The sequence below is a fragment of the Lolium perenne genome, chromosome 4 (genome assembly GCF_019359855.2).
Source record: "Lolium perenne isolate Kyuss_39 chromosome 4, Kyuss_2.0, whole genome shotgun sequence".
In the NCBI taxonomy this organism is placed as follows: Eukaryota; Viridiplantae; Streptophyta; class Magnoliopsida; order Poales; family Poaceae; genus Lolium; species Lolium perenne.
In genome coordinates, this window is record NC_067247.2 from 81,845,235 (window position 1) to 81,862,606 (window position 17,372).

A 17,372-nucleotide genomic window follows, 5' to 3' on the forward strand; every position below is an offset into this window, starting at 1 on the left:
GCCAAAAGCGATTCGACAAAGAAACGTGAATGGATCAAGTTTGTGCACCGAAAGGCGACAAATACCAATTGCACACTGCATATCAGTTTTCCCCCTATTCGTCCATTTTCACTGAGATCAAACACGCACGTCATCCTTGCTAGCTAGAGTGGAAGTCCAAATCAAAGAAATCGAGCCGGGATTAAGTGACGCGAAACGACTGTTATATCATGCTTATCGAGGAGATGTTCGCGGACAAATGGTAAACGATAAATACGGTGCACGGATGCCATCAGATCGAGGACGTCATCCACCTAACGGACTAATTCAACATATCGCGAACGTGTCCAGTTACAGCAGATTTACACATCATGTTGCTCATAACGCAAGGCATACTTGCTCAAGAAGACAAGAACTTATTTTTCATTGCACCTTCATGCATATATGTATGTGTATTTGTGTACACGATGAAATACTCAATGAGTGAATATATCTCTTGAGTTGCACACTATTTAAAGATTGATAAGGTCAAATTACTACAAGCGGCTTATCATAATCCTCTTTGGCTCATAGGACTAAATGCTCCTACCGTGAAAAACACATTTCAAAATATCAAATAATCTGTTTTTTTTTTACATTTTTAATGGGATCCACATATTCGGAGCATCTAGTCCTGTGAGCCAAATCACAGCCTTCTTTCCTGGAAATCAATCTGGAGTTTTCACGGTTCTTAGCGTATACTCCTCCATTCCATCAAATAAGGCGTGCTCGTTTTTCTAGCAAGAATAAATCTAAATATATAAAGACTTATGGTATAAAATTAGTATCATTAGAAAGTGTTTTTAATACGAATCTAACGTACTAATTATATATAATATAATCAAGCTTTTTGCTCATTTTTTCGGTCAAAGTTTATCTTGAAATACACTTGCACCCTATTCATCGAAACCGAGGTAGTACTACAATGCGGGTTTAACAACTGTTAGCGCATAATTAAGTAGTTGAATTGAGAAACAATTTTTTTCATATTATTAAATAAATTTACAAATAATGACAGAACAACCAATTCTCCATGCATGGATGGATGGACAATATATATGTGTATGTGTACATCAATAAATTACATGTACTCATGTCATATGTACGTTTGCATTTCGTGCCTTAGCTTCCTCTATAAGTGTCATTGGTGTTAGATTGCTACATCATGTAGCATGCCCCCTCACAAAGCATTACAACAAGCTGCTTTGGATGCACCCCTAGTTAAATACCGATCCATTTCATCGATACATATACAGATAAATCACTGGTGAGAAGTTCCAACCTCCATGAAATCTATGAGCGCCACCTGCCCTTCAGCTTGTTGATCATCGTCGTCCCGGTTCTCCTCCTGCTCCTCGATGCTCGAACCGCACTTGGTTTCGCTCGAGCTCACGTTCACCTGGAGAAAATCGTAGAACTCCACCGATCTATTCGTATCTGCAAATAACGAATTAATATTCCGTTTAATTCCACACATATAAGCTAAATCGGTCAGAAATGTGTAATACCTCGAAGTGTGCATGCAAGAGAGTAGTTCATTAATTTACCTTCGTTCGTAGATGAGCAGTAACCCTCCTTACTGCTGTGAGGGCTGATCGCGAAGGGCCCAGCAAATTCTCTACGGTACTTGTCGAGCAAGGCGGCCATGCGATTCGTGTCAGGAGCTCGAGGTCTGGGCTTCTCGCCGGCGCCGGCGCCCGTAAGACGGGTATCTTCTTTCGCGGATGCGGCGGCGGTGCCGGCCCGCCTGTTGGACGACAGCCTCATCCGCTCCCTGCAGCGACGCGCCATGATCACATGCCAGTGGTTCTTGACGGCGTTGTCGGTGCGGCCCGGGAAGAGCCTGGCGATGACGGCCCAGCGGTTGCCGTGGACGCGGTGTGACGCGAGGAGGAGCTCCTCCTCCTCCTCCGTGAAGGGGTTCCGGTTGATCCTCGGGTCCAGCTGGTTGAACCACCGCAGCCTGCAGCTCTTCCCTGAAATTAGTCAAAGCCGGTCATTTTCCGTCGGTTAATTAGTTATCCAAATTACGCGATGTGCTCGCGACGACGCCATGGACAGATAGCTTGCGCGTGCTAGATGAATTAGGAAGCAAGGAAAGCAAAATTAACTCAGTAGCTCTAGCCACAAGATAGATAAAATTGCTGCACAAGTGATAGAGATACGATATGCACATCAAGGTGAGCATGACACCCTAACAAATTAAAATTCTGTCCAGGACTAATTAAGCATGCTGAAAATTCCAAAAGGTCAGATAAGCTTACTGAAAGCAGTAGTGCGCCAGAAAGAAAGGGATTAACGGAAAACAAAGTACAGTTAACCAATAGCGAGCCTCCATATTATCATCTATGAGATACGAATCTATGATATTCACGCATGCATGCATGTCGTTAGTTACCTGATCTGCCGTGGAGCTTCTCGGCGATGGCGTTCCAGTTGTGCGGCCCGTACCGCGCGACGAGCTCCTTGAGCCTCTCGTCCTCCGACGGCCTCCAGTGTCCCCTTGTGCACATCCTTGATCGATCAATCGACGAAACAACAACAGCGACAAATCTCTCTAGCTATCCCTTAAATATATAATTAGCTTAGTAAGGCTAGCTACGCATAAACAGCAGCAAAAGAATCGACTAGCTAGATAGCTTCAGACACGGGAAGAACGAACACAGATCGATCGATCGATCAGGATCCTTGTGCATGTAGGTCCACTGGAGATATGAACAAAGATTAGAGAGAGAGAAGGAAGAGACAAAGGTCGATCGATAAGTTGAGAAGAGGCAAGAGAAAGATAATGGGTGGGGGATTTATAGAATGGAGGGTTTGAGGGCTAAGGGAAAGTGCAGGGGCAGGCAGTTTTTTTTTTCTCTCTCTCTCTAACTCCGAGTCTCGTTATTGTTGATCGTTAGTGAGGGAGAAGATAGCGAGTTGGGAGATGGTTACACCGGAGTTAGTTTGATGCTACGTGTGGGCTAACGGGTGGTTTTGTACGTTAAGCTTCGCGAAAGGGAATAGAAAATGTTAGTTACATGCTAGCCATATCTAGGTCCACAAGGTCAACTAACTACATGCAGTGTCTCGCCAGTTACAATTGTTCAACTAACATCATACGAGAAAACCAAGCAGTCTCTCCCTGTGTTTGTGTGATGGAAACTACTGCCAGCAACCCATGACATCTGCAGGAACCAGTAGCTTATGTTAGTAATATTTGGTCTGAAAGTTACAGAACTGATAAACTAATTCTAGTGTAACATTTTTATTAACTAACGAATCGGGTTTACTTTGACAAAACCAATGCTGTTTTTTTGCGGGTAAACCAATACTGTTGTTATGTGTTTTTGCAATAACTAATCTTGGTTTGATCAGTATATATATGGGCCTGTCAGAGAGATAATTAAATGTTTACTGTCTTCTTCCACAGACTGATCAACAGGTACGTCTTTGTCTGCAATGAAATTCTACACTTGGTGCACCTAATATTTTTGGGAGGGAGTTTGGGAGAAGGGGAGAAAGATGCCGCTGTAGGGTTGCTTGGTGGGGGGAATTCTGTTGTTCAGGTCTCAACATCCCTCTGATGTTTCAAACCAACAACGTCTACTTAGAACCAACCCATCACTCTCCTTCCCCTATTGTACGCGGCACCTAACTCCAACAGTAACATACCTTAAAATAGGTTCTGCATTAACCAGTCGACTAATTAATATCTAATTTTAGATAACAGGCTGATTAATCGTCTTAACTACATTTTACTGGCCGGCTACCATGCCTTCTTTCTCAGGGCTAGCGCAACATTGCTTGAAGTTGAATTGCATGTGCATTACTAGTCCATCCCAAAGGTTAAGGCTTATATATTTTTTGAAAAGTTAAACCAAGTAAAGTTTGACTAATTTTTTTGAACAATCTATCAAAAAATATAATATTTTGTAGATACAATACGGAAATATATTTCATTATCTATTTAACGATATTAATTTTTTATTTTAAATGTTAATGATTTTTGGTAAAACCTTAGTTAAACTTGACATAGTTTGACTTTCTAAAAATAATATAAGCCTTAAGTTTTAAGATGGAGGTAGTAATTAACAAGAACATTAGTTGATCAACAGGGGTTAGGTAGTTGGTCTGTACTTTTGTTTTCTGCATGCCTAAAATAGGCAGTGTAGTACAACCTTCTATTCAGGATTATATTTTAGAAAAGGAGGGGGCAGACTTTTTTTTCCTGTTTGTTAATTGGGAACAAGGAGCAAGCAGGTTAGTTTCTACGGGATTTCCTGTGCTGTTGGGCGCCTCAGACCTACCTGGCCGATCAATACAATTCTCTATTCGTCTCCAATGCTAAAATTAATTAGGTCAACTGAGTTGTAACTATAAGCTACGTACTTCAGTTGCTGTTTAATTAGTATTGATTCAGTTTCCAGTGAGCTGAAATTTTGATGCTGCCGGTTGTGCAACTGTGGATTAGCTCTCTTGGCATGTACCACGTATATATGCTATCTTTCAAGATAATTTAATTTTGGCTATTGGAACAACATTCTACCTATTTCAGATTTAACACTAATCATTTAAAAGAAGATTTGATAGTAGTCAAAATGTGTACCCAAATTGGAGTATGTACCTAATGCGAATGCTACAGTATATGTATGGTGGGCACTGTCATTTTTACAATTATAGCTTGGCGTATATACCTAATCGAAGTCGGTGTTTAAAAAAATTATATATCTGTAAAATTAGCATCGCTATAAGGAGATCTCCTCTATAAAATACAAATGCAACCATGCAAAATGTGCATAGATGAAGAACAAGTACTTGCACTCCCAAAAAAGAACATTTTAGTAGGAATGTTACAATAAAAATAAGTTTTTCGCAAAAAAGAGAGAAAAAAAAGTTACTGTTACATCTCTATCTACTGTTTATTCCTTTACAGATTCACCTATATGTAATAGTATAGTAGAAGCTAGCTGTCTTTTTATGATGGACTTTTAAACTTAGGTGATGCAGCCTTGACAACTATGGGAGACATTCTTACGATAACGATTTCATATCAAGGTTACAGCAACTACCCGCCAGAAATCGATTAAATAACACATATATTAGTTCCTTCCTGCTCTAGATTGCTTTGATGGTCAACAACAGATCGAAGAGCTGCTAGCTAGGGAGGCAGCTTGTGCTTGTGCTGTGCTTCTAACGCAGGTAACATGCATCACAAGAGTACTAGCTAGATGTCAGCTTCAGCCGTTGGCCTAACTCTATTCCGTATGGCAGATAAAAGTTCTTAGATTTTAAGCAAACGCCCCGGCTTAGGAAACAGGGAAAAATATTCAACTTGCTGCTGGTATGTATCCTTGTCTTCGATCGGCTAGTGGCAGCTGGAAATTGACATATACACTGAACTTACATTTACAGTTTGGCACGTTGTACACCATGTTTTTTCACAAGTTTTTATCTCCACGTTTTGGCAAGTTTTGTTTGTGTGCTCGGAGCGAATTCGTTAGCTCTTATTAAGTCTAACACCTTCATCTGTGAAGTTTTTTGCTTTTTGTGATATCATGCCAAGTTTTCCTGGTTTGAACTTTTCCATTCAAGTTCAACAATCGTCGTACCGTACTCAAACAAACGGCATATACTTTTGGACCCGTCCGTCCTCAGTCCTTTAATCACACTATTAAGTACATCCTCACGCGTGTGCATGCCTCGACTGATCGAGACATAACACAGTGATAGAATACTGTACGTATTAGGTGTTGTATGTAACTTGTAATATGTGTCCCCTATATATATATGATACGGAGAGGCCGGCCGGTTGAACTGTGCAATCCACCCAAATCAATCTACCCTAAACTTCTTTATGGTATCAGAGCCTTGCTCTTGACCTAGATCGCTTCCGCTCCCCCTCTCCCGCCGCCGCCACAAGATCGTGTCATGGACACCGCGCCAGCCGCCTCGGTGACCACCGCCGCCGCGCTCACCGTCTCCACCATGCCTGCAACGGTGACCACAACTGTTGGCGCTGGCAGCCCCGCGGCTTCGCCCATCATCTCCCTGGCGCCGGCACTCACCATCAAGCTCACCGGAGAGAACTATCTCTTTTGGAGAGCCCAGGTTGCTCCCCTGCTCCGGAGTCATCTTCTCATGGGCTTCGTCGACGGCACAACGCCATGCCCTGCTACTCATCTCACCGTGCCTGATGGCGATCGCACGGTGCAGCAGCCAAATCCCGCGTACCAGCATTGGGTACAGCAGGATCAATCTATCCTGTCAGCCTTCGTGTCTTCTATGACCGAGGGAGTCGTCAGGATGATCCTCTTCGCCTCCACCGCGCAGGAGGCCTGGGAGACGCTCAGCGGCGCCTTCGCCTCCGTCTCCATCGCGCGCTCATCTGGGATCCGTCAGCAGATGGCTGATCTCAAGAAGAACCATCTGTCCGTCAATGTGTACTTTCATCAGATGAAGTCACTGGCGGACTCTCTCACCAGCATCGGCCAACCCCTACGCGACGAGGAGTTCGTCTCCTACCTCCTCGCCGGTCTTGACAAAGACTATGACGCCCTCTATCAGGTGGTTAATTCACGTACTACATGTATTCCGATTCGTGATCTTTTCTCTCAGCTCCTCGCCACGGAAACTCGTGTGGCTGCTCGCCGCGCGGAGGTCGGCGCCATGGCGCACTATCCCTCTGCACAAGTCGCGGCACTTGGTGGTGGCTACGGAGACTTTGGCGCCCCCCATGCTGCGTACGGTGCTGTCCGGGGCGGTGGTGGCTTTCATCCGCACCATCCCGATCCGCGCCCATCACCTACGGATGGTACTGTTGCGTGGAGTGCTGTGCTGGCTGAACGTGCTGCTACTAAAGATACAACTGAACCCTCTGATTATCGTGCTGCGCTTCGCATTCCTCATTGGCGTACTGCTATGGAGACAGAATTCTCCGCGCTGCAACGGAATGGTACATGGACTTTGGTTCCCCCAGTCTCTGGTGTTAATTTGATTGATTCTCGGTGGGTCTTCAAAGTTAAGCGGCATGCAGATGGTTCCATTGAGAGGTACAAGGCGCGTCTTGTTGCTAAAGGGTTCAAGCAACGCTATGGTCTGGATTATGATGAGACTTTCAGTCCTGTTGTTAAGCCAGCTACGATTCGGTTGTTGCTTTCCTTGGCCCTTTCTCGGCGTTGGCACATTCGTCAGCTGGATATTCAAAATGCTTTTCTCAATGGCTATCTTGATGAACAGGTATACATGAGGCAACCCCCTGGATTTGCTGATCCTGATAAACCTAATCATTACTGTCATCTTGTGAAGTCTCTTTATGGTCTGAAACAAGCACCTCGCGCCTGGCATGCTCGCCTTAGTTCTGTTCTTGGCACCTTGGGGTTCTCACCATCCGTTGCTGATACCTCTCTTTTCATACTTCAGCGCCCTGCCATCACTATGTATCTGTTGGTCTACGTTGATGATATTATTGTTCTCAGCTCATCTCCTTCTGCTATTCCAAGGTTGATTGCTGAGCTGCGGTCTGAGTTCTCAGTGAAGGATCTTGGTATTCTTCATTATTTCCTTGGTATTGAGGTACAGTCACCGTCTTCTGGCAGCCTTATCCTTCGCCAACGCAAATATGCTCTTGAGCTCTTGGCACGTGCTGGTATGTTGAAGTGTAGCCCTGCCACTACTCCTATGGCCTCGTCTGAACGCCTTTGTAGTGCTGATGGAGATATTCTTTCTTCTGAAGACGCTACTCAGTATCGCAGTATTGTTGGTGGACTACAGTATCTCACTATGACACGTCCTGATCTTTCCTATGTGGTCAACAAGGTGTGTCAGTATCTTCATGAGCCCCGCACTCCTCATTGGGCTGCTGGAGGATCCTGCGCTATGTGCGCCATACCATTGATTGTGGTCTTCAGCTATGGCCGTCTTCCTCCACACTGCTGTCTGCCTTTTCTGATGCTGATTGGGCTGGCAGTATGGATGATCGCCGCTCCACCGGGGGATATGCTATATTTTATGGGGGAAATCTGATTGCCTGGAGTGCTCGTAAGCAGTCTACAGTTTCCAGGTCTAGTACGGAGTCTGAGTACAAAGCTCTTGGTGATGCTATAGCAGAGCTTGTCTGGGTTCAGTCACTACTAAAGGAGCTTGGTCTTTCACAGATCCAGCCTCCTGTCTTATGGTGTGACAACATTGGTGCTACATATCTGTCATCAAACCCAGTTTTTCATGCGAGAACGAAGCATATCGAAGTGGATTTTCACTTTGTTCGTGAACGTGTGGCTCGGAAACAACTCCAGATTCGTTTCATTTCCTCCAAAGATCAAGTTGCAGATATCTTCACCAAGCCACTTCCGTTGCCGCTGTTTGTACATTGTAGGCGCAATCTCAACCTATCTCAACCGGTTGAGATTGAGGGAGGGTGATAGAATACGTGTCCTGTACGTATTAGGTGTTGTATGTAACTTGTAATATGTGTCCCCTATATATATATGATACGGAGAGGCCGGCCGGTTGAGCTGTGCAATCCACCCAAATCAATCTACCCTAAACTTCTTTACACAGAACATAAACGCTCGTTTTTCTCATATGTGGAAAAAGGTTTTTTTCCGAATCATTTGAAAAGAGCAGAGGCCAATTGCCTTGCCAACGAGTCAATTCGCTTGTACACACTTCACACACAACAAGAGAAGTTACCTAACGGTGTTTCATTTCATCGTTTGAGAAAAAAGGACTAATGGTGCAAAAGTGACGTGAGTATCGTGGACCTTTGGACGACTTAGCCATGTACAAATAACGGAACGAATCTTGTTCGATAAGGTATCAGTGTGAGGCGACCTAGTACTAGCTGGCCGGTGTTAAGTTCATGACCGGATTTTTCCTGCCTACCATCGTTGAACGCCGTGATCTCAGCACGCGCGCACGCAGTCGCAGCGAGGCTTAGCTAGCTAACCTAAAATGACATGTAAGTCACGGAAGATGGGGATGGAGCTCGAACTTTGATAGGATCTCTGAGTGTGCGAGATCTTCTCTTTATATGTTCGTTCAAAAAAGATCTGTTATGTTACAAAAAATTGTCTTCTCTTTATACGTTCGTTCAAAAAAGATCTGTTATGTTACGAAATTTCCCAGCACACCTGATGACGCGATGCTCCCATAATGTTTTTGTCATGTACTTCAAAAAACAGTTATCCACATGGAAACAGTTCATAAGATGTAATGGAAAAGCGAAACATATGATCTTAAAAATTGATTTTGACAAGGCACATTACAATGGATTCAGCGACAATAGCTTATTAATTACCGGTTGATGGTTGCTTCTGGCTCACATTACCTACTTTAAAAAAAAAATACTCCATCAAGATTGCTCTCCTCTTTTATTTGGGAAACCTACTACTGCTTTCTTTCATAACGGGTTTCGGAAAAAAAGAACTTCACTATCTGTCGTGTATTCTATTCGGGGAAAATACTACTACTTCTTCTATGGTACCTCCAGAGAAATATACTTAACGTACCACCTGCCGCCTTTTACCCTAGAAAGTTACTACTGTCTTCCTATACAATATCTTTGAAAAAAAATACACTTACTCTATCACCCTTTGCCTATCTTATCGGGAAAAATATTATTGTTTTCTCCACGATCTCTTGGAAAAATACCTGGTCCATTGTTCATCACCTCTTTCACTTCAGGACTGTAGCGGTAATGCATAGTACCCGCATTTTTCCCATTGTCTCACGACCACCAAATGATTTTATTCCATGCTACCCACTTTTTTCATGGCTTCACGATAATCCTACGGACGTAGAGGTTACTCCATCAATGCTTCCACAACAAAACTTTTGAACTACTTCAACGCCACTTATATTCTACAATATAGTTAAGACCCAAGGGCGCGGCGTGCCGCCGCACATTACTTCCTAGTACTTCTTCAAAATATACCTGCCTGAAGTAGAAGAAGATGGTACACTAGTAGGAAAAGGCTCATCAATGACGCACCATTTTGGAATCCACGCCACAAAAATGTGAATTCTGTGGCGCACGGACCCATGCGCCACAGAAAGTACATTTCTGCGGCGCACTAGGCAGGCATGCGCGGTGCACCCAACGCTGGTGCGCCACAGAAATTTTTTTTGAATTTTTTAAAAATGGTGGCCAGATCTAGATTTAGGGCCGCAGGAATTTCGCCGGATTTTTTTTTGAAATTTGCTGTAGGTCGCCGGAGGTGGGTGGGTGTGTGGGGTGGGTGGAGGAGGAGGAGGAGGAGGAGGAGGCCGAGGAGGCCGGGTGGAGGTGCGGGGTGGGTGGGTGGAGGAGGAGGAGGCTGGTTGAAGGGGGTCACCGGAGGTGGGGGAGGAGGGGGTCACCGGAGGAGGAGAAGGAGGTCACCGGAGGAGGAGGAGGTCATCGGGTGTGGAGGAGGGGGAGGTCGCCGGGTGGTGGAGGAGGCTGGAGGTGTAGGAGAGGAGGGAGGAGAAGGGGATAAGGGGATAAGGGAAAGTGGAGGAGAAGGTGAAGTGCAGGAGAAGTGGAGGAGAGGAGGAGGAGAAAAGAGAGAGGGAGAAGGGCGCCGCTGGATTTCAAATTCTAGCTTAACAATTCCGTGGCGTGCATTTGATGCGCCACCGATTTTTTTTTGAAATTTTTTATTTTTGCAGGAAAAAATCTTAACTTTGCCGTAACTTTTTACTCTTTTCGAATTTGCCGATTCTATAAATTTAAGAACGGCCAAAGGCATTTAAATTCGTTTGTAGATTTTTCTCTCGGTTATTTTGATATATTGTGGGTGTTTTTCTGACTTTGTATGCAACTAGAAAAGCCGTTTTACATTTTTCTACACTTTGTTTGCAAATTCAAATTCAAATTTGTTAATTTCCCCTACAAGTATACCAATTAATATAAGTACATTTCAAAGGATTTTTTTTGAAGTTTTTATAATTTTTGTGAATTTTTAACATTAAAAAGGCGATCGGGGGTGCATGCACGGTTGAAAAAACTTATGTGGCACATGTAGCTCCATCTACCACAGAAATGCTTCTTTCTGTGACGCATTTGGCCACATGCTCCACAGAAAGGCGATATTTGTGCGACGCATCTAGCTCCATGCGCCACAAAAATACTCAGAATTGGTCAACCCAATAATTGGCTGTGACCCCCACCAGATTTCTGTGGCGCATGGATAGTTGGTGCGCCATGATAACCCACAAGTATAGTGGATCGCAGCAGTCTTCGAGGGAAGTAAAACCCAAATTTATTGATTCGACACAAGGGGAGGTAAAGAATACTTATAAGCCTTAACAACTGAGTTGCCAATTCAGCTGCACCTGGAAAAGCACTAGTAACAGGGGTGATGTGAAAGCAACAGTAATATGAGAGCAGTAGTAACAGTAACACAGCAGTAGTAACACAGGAGCAATGGCACCGGAAAATAGTTGATACTACTTCCAATGACATATAGAACGAGTATATGATGATGAGAGATGGACCGGGGTTCCCAGCGATCTACACTAGTGGTAACTCTCCAATAACAAATGACATGTGTTGGGTGAATAAATTACAGTTGGGCAATTGATAGGATTGAAATAGCATTAAGATAGAACATCAAGATTATTAATCATGTAGGCATGTTTTCCATATATAGTCATACGTGCTCGCAATGAGAAACTTGTACAACATCTTTTGTCCTACCAGCCGGTGGCAGCCGGGCCTCTAGGGAATCTACTGGATATTAAGGTACTCCTTTTAATAGAGTACCGGAGCAAAGCATTAACACTCCGTGAAAACATGTGATCCTCATACCTACGCCTTCCCCTCCGGTTGTCCCAATTTCTATCACTTTGGGGCCTTTGGTTCCGGACATAGACATGTGCATACAACTTGTAGATACAATCTAAGCAATAATTATAGAGCTTAAATCTAAGATCATGCCACTCGGGCCCTAGTGACAAGCATTAAGCATAACAAGATTGCAGCAACAATAACTTCACAAACTTTATAGATAGACTAATCATAATGTATCATCCATCGGATCCCAACAAACACAACACCAATTACATCAGATGAATCTCAATCATGTGAGGCAGCTCATGAGATCATTGTATTGAAGCACATGGAGGAGAGAATACCAATTAGCTACTGCTAGAACCCGTAGTCCATGGGGGAACTACTCACGGAGCATGATGGAGGCGGTGGCGTCGATGGAGATGGCTTCCGGGGGCACTTCCCCGTCCCGGCAGGGTGCCGGAACAGAGACTTCTATCCCCCGAATTGGAGTTTCGCGATGGCGGCGGCGCTCCTGGAGTCTTTCTGGAGTTTCGTCAATTGGTATCGAGGATTTAGGTCGCGAGGGGTTAAATAGGCGAAGAGGCGGCGCAAAAGGGTTTCTGGGGGGCCCACACAGTAGGGGGGCGCCCCCCCCCTTGGCCGCGCCGCCCTGTGGGGTGGGGCCTCCCTGGCTCCCCTCCGACTCTCCTTCGGTGTTCTGGATGCTTCCGGGAAAAATAAGATGTTTGGCGTTGATTTCGTCCAATTCCGAGAATATTGCCCGAACAGCCTTTCTGGAACCAAAAACAGCAGAAAACAGGAACTGGCACTGTGGCATCTTGTTAATAGGTTAGTTCCGGAAAACGCATAAAAACATTATAAAGTGCGAGCAAAACATGTAAGTATTGTCATAAAACAAGCATGGAACATCAGAAATTATGGATACGTTGGAGACGTATCACGCCACCGAAATGTCAAATTTTGTGGCGCATGAAGAGTCGGTGCGCCTGACACGCGTACAGCACGCGACCGTTGGGAACCCCAAGTGGAAGGTGTGATGCGTACAGCAGTAAGTTTCCCTCAGTTAGAAACCAAGATTTATCGAACCAGTAGGAGTCAAGAAGCACGTTGAAGGTTGATGGCGGCGAGATGTAGTGCGGCGCAACACCAGGGATTCCGGCGCCAACGTGGAACCTGCACAACACAAACCAAGTACTTTGCCCCAACGAAACAGCGAGGTTGTCAATCTCACCGGCTTGCTGTAACAAAGGATTAGATGTATAGTGTGGATGATGATTGTTTGCAGAAAACAAAGAGAACAAAGATTGCAGTAGATTATATTTCAGTAAAGAGAATTGGACCGGGGTCCACAGTTCACTAGAGGTGTCTCTCCCATAAGATAAACAGCATGTTGGGTGAACAAATTACAGTTGGGCAATTGACAAATAAAGAGGGCATGACCATGCACATACATATTATGATGAGTATAGTGAGATTTAATTGGGCATTACGACAAAGTACATAGACCGCTATCCAGCATGCATCTATGCCTAAAAAGTCCACCTTCAGGTTATCATCCGAACCCCCTCCAGTATTAAGTTGCTAACAACAGACAATTGCATTAAGTATTGCGCGTAATGTAATCAGTAACTACATCCTCGAACATAGCACCAATGTTTTATCCCTAGTGGCAACAGCACATCCATAATCTTAGAGATTTCTCACACTTCCCGCATTCACGGAGACATGAACCCACTATCGAGCATAAATACTCCCTCTTGGAGTTACAAGCATCTACTTGGCCAGAGCATCTACTAGTAACGGAGAGCATGCAAGATCATAAACAACACATAGATATAAATTGATAATCAACATAACATGGTATTCTCTATTCATCGGATCCCAACAATCACAACATATAGAATTACAGATAGATGATCTTGATCATGTTCGGCAGCTCACAAGACCCGACAATTAAGCATAATGGGGAGAAGACAACCATCTAGCTACTGCTATGGACCCATAGTCCAGGGGTAGACTACTCACACATCACTCCGGAGGCGACCATGGCGGCGTGGAGTCCTCCGGGAGATGATTCCCCTCTCCGGCAGGGTGCCGGAGGCGATCTCCTGAATCCCCCGAGATGGGATTGGCGGCGGCGGCGTCTCTGGAAGGTTTTCCGTATCGTGGCTCTCGGTACTGGGGGTTTCGCGACGAAGGCTATTTGTAGGCGGAAGGGAAAGTCGAGGGGCGTCACGAGGGGCCCAGATGACAGGGCCGCGCGGCCAAGACCTAGGCCGCGCCGCCCTGTAGTCTGGCCGCCTTGTGGCCCCACTTCGTTGACTCTTCGGTCTTCTGGAAGCTTCGTGGCAAAATAGGACCCTGGGCGTTGATTTCGTCCAATTCCGAGAATATTTCCTTACTAGGATTTCTGAAACCAAAAATAGCAGAAAACAGCAACTGGCACTTCGGTATCTTGTTAATAGGTTAGTTCCAGAAAATGCACGAATATGACATAAAGTGTGCATAAAACATGTAGATATCATCAATAATGTGGCATGGAACATAAGAAATTATCGATACGTCGGAGACATATCAGCATCCCAAGCTTAGTTCCTACTCATCCCGAGCAGGTAAACGATAAACAAAGATAATTTCTGGAGTGACATGCCATCATGATCTTGATCATACTATTTGTAAGCATATGTAGTGAATGCAGCGATCAAAACAATGTAAATGACATGAGCAAACAAGTGAATCATATAGCAAAGACTTTTCATGAATAGTACTTCAAGACAAGCATCAATAAGTCTTGCATAAGAGTTAACTCATAAAGCAATAATTCAAAGTAAAGGCATTGAAGCAACACAAAGGAAGATTAAGTTTCAGCGGTTGCTTTCAACTTATAACATGTATATCTCATGGATATTGTCAACATAGAGTAATATAATAAGTGCAATATGCAAGTATGTAGGAATCAATGCAGAGTTCACACAAGTGTTTGCTTCTTGAGGTGGAGAGAAATAGGTGAACTGACTCAACAATAAAAGTAAAAGAATGGTCCTTCAAAGAGGAAAAGCATCGATTGCTATATTTGTGCTAGAGCTTTGATTTTGAAAACAAGAAACAATTTTGTCAATGGTAGTAATAAAGCATATGTATCATGTAAATTATATCTTACAAGTTGCAAGCCTCATGCATAGTATACTAATAGTGCCCGCACCTTGTCCTAATTAGCTTGGACTACCGGGATCATCGCAATGCACTTGTTTTAACCAAGTGTCACAAAGGAGTACCTCTATGCCGCCTGTACAAAGGTCTAAGGAGAAAGCTCGCATTGGATTTCTCGCTATTGATTATTCTCAACTTAGACATCTATACCGGGACAACATAGACAACAGATAATGGACTCCCCTTTTATGCATAAGCATGTAGCAACAATTAATTTTCTCATATGAGATTGAGGATATATGTCCAAAACTGAAACTTCCACCATGGATCATGGCTTTAGTTAGCGGCCCAATGTTCTTCTCTAACAATATGCATGCTCTAACCATAAGGTGGTAGATCGCTCTTACTTCAGACAAGACGAACATGCATAGCAACTCACATGATATTCAACAAAGAGTAGTTGATGGCGTCCCCAGTGAACATGGTTATCGCACAACAAGTAACTTAATAAGAGATAAAGTGCATAAGTACATATTCAATACCACAATAGTTTTTAAGCTATTTGTCCCATGAGCTATATATTGTAAAGGTAGAGGATAGAAATTTAAAGGTAGCACTCAAGCAATTTACTTTGGAATGGCGGAGAAATACCATGTAGTAGGTAGGTATGGTGGACACAAATGGCATAGTGGTTGGCTCAAGAATTTTGGATGCATGAGAAGTATTCCCTCTCGATACAAGGTTTAGGCTAGCAAGGCTATTTGAAACAAACACAAGGATGAAGCGGTGCAGCAAAACTCACATAAAAGACATATTGAAAACATTATAAGACTCTACACCGTCTTCCTTGTTGTTCAAACTCAATACTAGAAATTATCTAGACTTTAGAGAGACCAAATATGCAAACCAAATTTTAGCATGCTCTATGTATTTCTTCATTAATGGGTGCAAAGTATATGATGCAAGAGCTTAAACATGAGCACAACAATTGCCAAGTATCACATTATCCAAGACATTTTAGCAATTAGTACATGTATCATTTTCCAATTCCAACCATATAACAATTTAACGAAGGAGAAACTTCGCCATGAATATTATGAGTAAAGCCTAAGGACATACTTGTCCATATGCTACAGCGGAGCGTGTCTCTCTCCCACACAAAGAATGCTAGGATCCATTTTATTCAAACAAAACAAAAACAAAAACAAACCGACGCTCCAAGCAAAGCACATAAGCTGTGATGGAATAAAAATATAGTTTCAGGGGAGGAACCTGATAATGTTGTCGATGAAGAAGGGGATGCCTTGGGCATCCCCAAGCTTAGACGCTTGAGTCTTCTTGATATATGCAGGGGTGAACCACCGGGGCATCCCCAAGCTTAGAGCTTTCACTCTCCTTGATCATGTTGTATCATCTCCCTCTCTTGATCCTTGAAAACTTCCTCCACACTAAACTCAAAACAACTCATTAGAGGGTTAGTGCACAATCAAAATATACATGTTCAGAGGTGACATAATCATTCTTAACACTTCTGAACATTGCATAAAACTACTAAAAGTCAATGGAATCAAAATATCCATCGAACATAACAAAACAGGCAATGCGAAATAAAAGGCAGAATCTGTCAAAACAGAACAGTTCGTATTGACGAATTTTATTGAGGCACCAGACTTGCTCAAATGAAAATTCTTAAATTGAATGAAAGTTGCGTACATATCTGAGGATCACTCACGTAAATTGGCATAATTTTCTGAGTTACCTACAGAGAATTTTGCCCAGATTCGTGACAACAAAGAAATCTGTTTCTGCGCAGTAATCCAAATCTAGTATGAACTTTACTATCAACGACTTTACTTGGCACAACAAAACACTAAACTAAGATAAGGAGAGGTTGCTACAGTAGTAAACAACTTCCAAGACACAAAATAAAAATAGAGGTACTGTAGTAAAAACATGGGTTGTCTCCCATAAGCGCTTTTCTTTAACGCCTTTCAGCTAGGCGCAGAAAGTGTGTATCAAGTGTTATCGAGAGACAAAGTATCAACATCATAATTTGTTCTAATAATAGAATCAAAAGGTAACTTCATTCTCTTTCTAGGGAAGTGTTCCATACCTTTCTTGAGAGGAAATTGATATTTTATATTACCTTCTTTCATATCAATGATAGCACCAACAGTTCGAAGAAAAGGTCTTCCCAATATAATGGGACAAGATGCATTGCATTCAATATCCAAGACAACAAAATCAACGGGGACAAGGTTATTGTTAACGGTAATGCGAACATTATCAACTTTCCCCAAAGGTTTCTTTGTAGAATGATCAGCAAGATTAACATCCAAATAACAATTTTTCAGCGGTGGCAAGTCAAGCATATTATAGATTTTCTTAGGCATAACGGAAATACTTGCACCAAGATCACATAAAGCATTACAATCAAAATCTTTAA

General features: G+C 43.3%; 1 protein-coding gene across 1 annotated transcript; it reads right to left on the reverse strand.

Annotated features, from left to right (window-relative positions):
* Window positions 1-1,027: 1,027 nt before the first annotated feature.
* LOC127293121 (transcription factor MYB52) lies at window positions 1,028-2,913 on the reverse strand. Its single transcript, XM_051322676.2, has 3 exons — window positions 2,417-2,913; window positions 1,566-1,994; window positions 1,028-1,455 (listed from the first exon to the last, which is right to left on the reverse strand). Exons 1-3 carry the CDS (start codon window positions 2,529-2,531, stop codon window positions 1,280-1,282), a joined length of 720 nt encoding a protein of 239 aa, XP_051178636.1. The 5' UTR covers window positions 2,532-2,913; the 3' UTR covers window positions 1,028-1,279.
* Window positions 2,914-17,372: the final 14,459 nt, after the last annotated feature.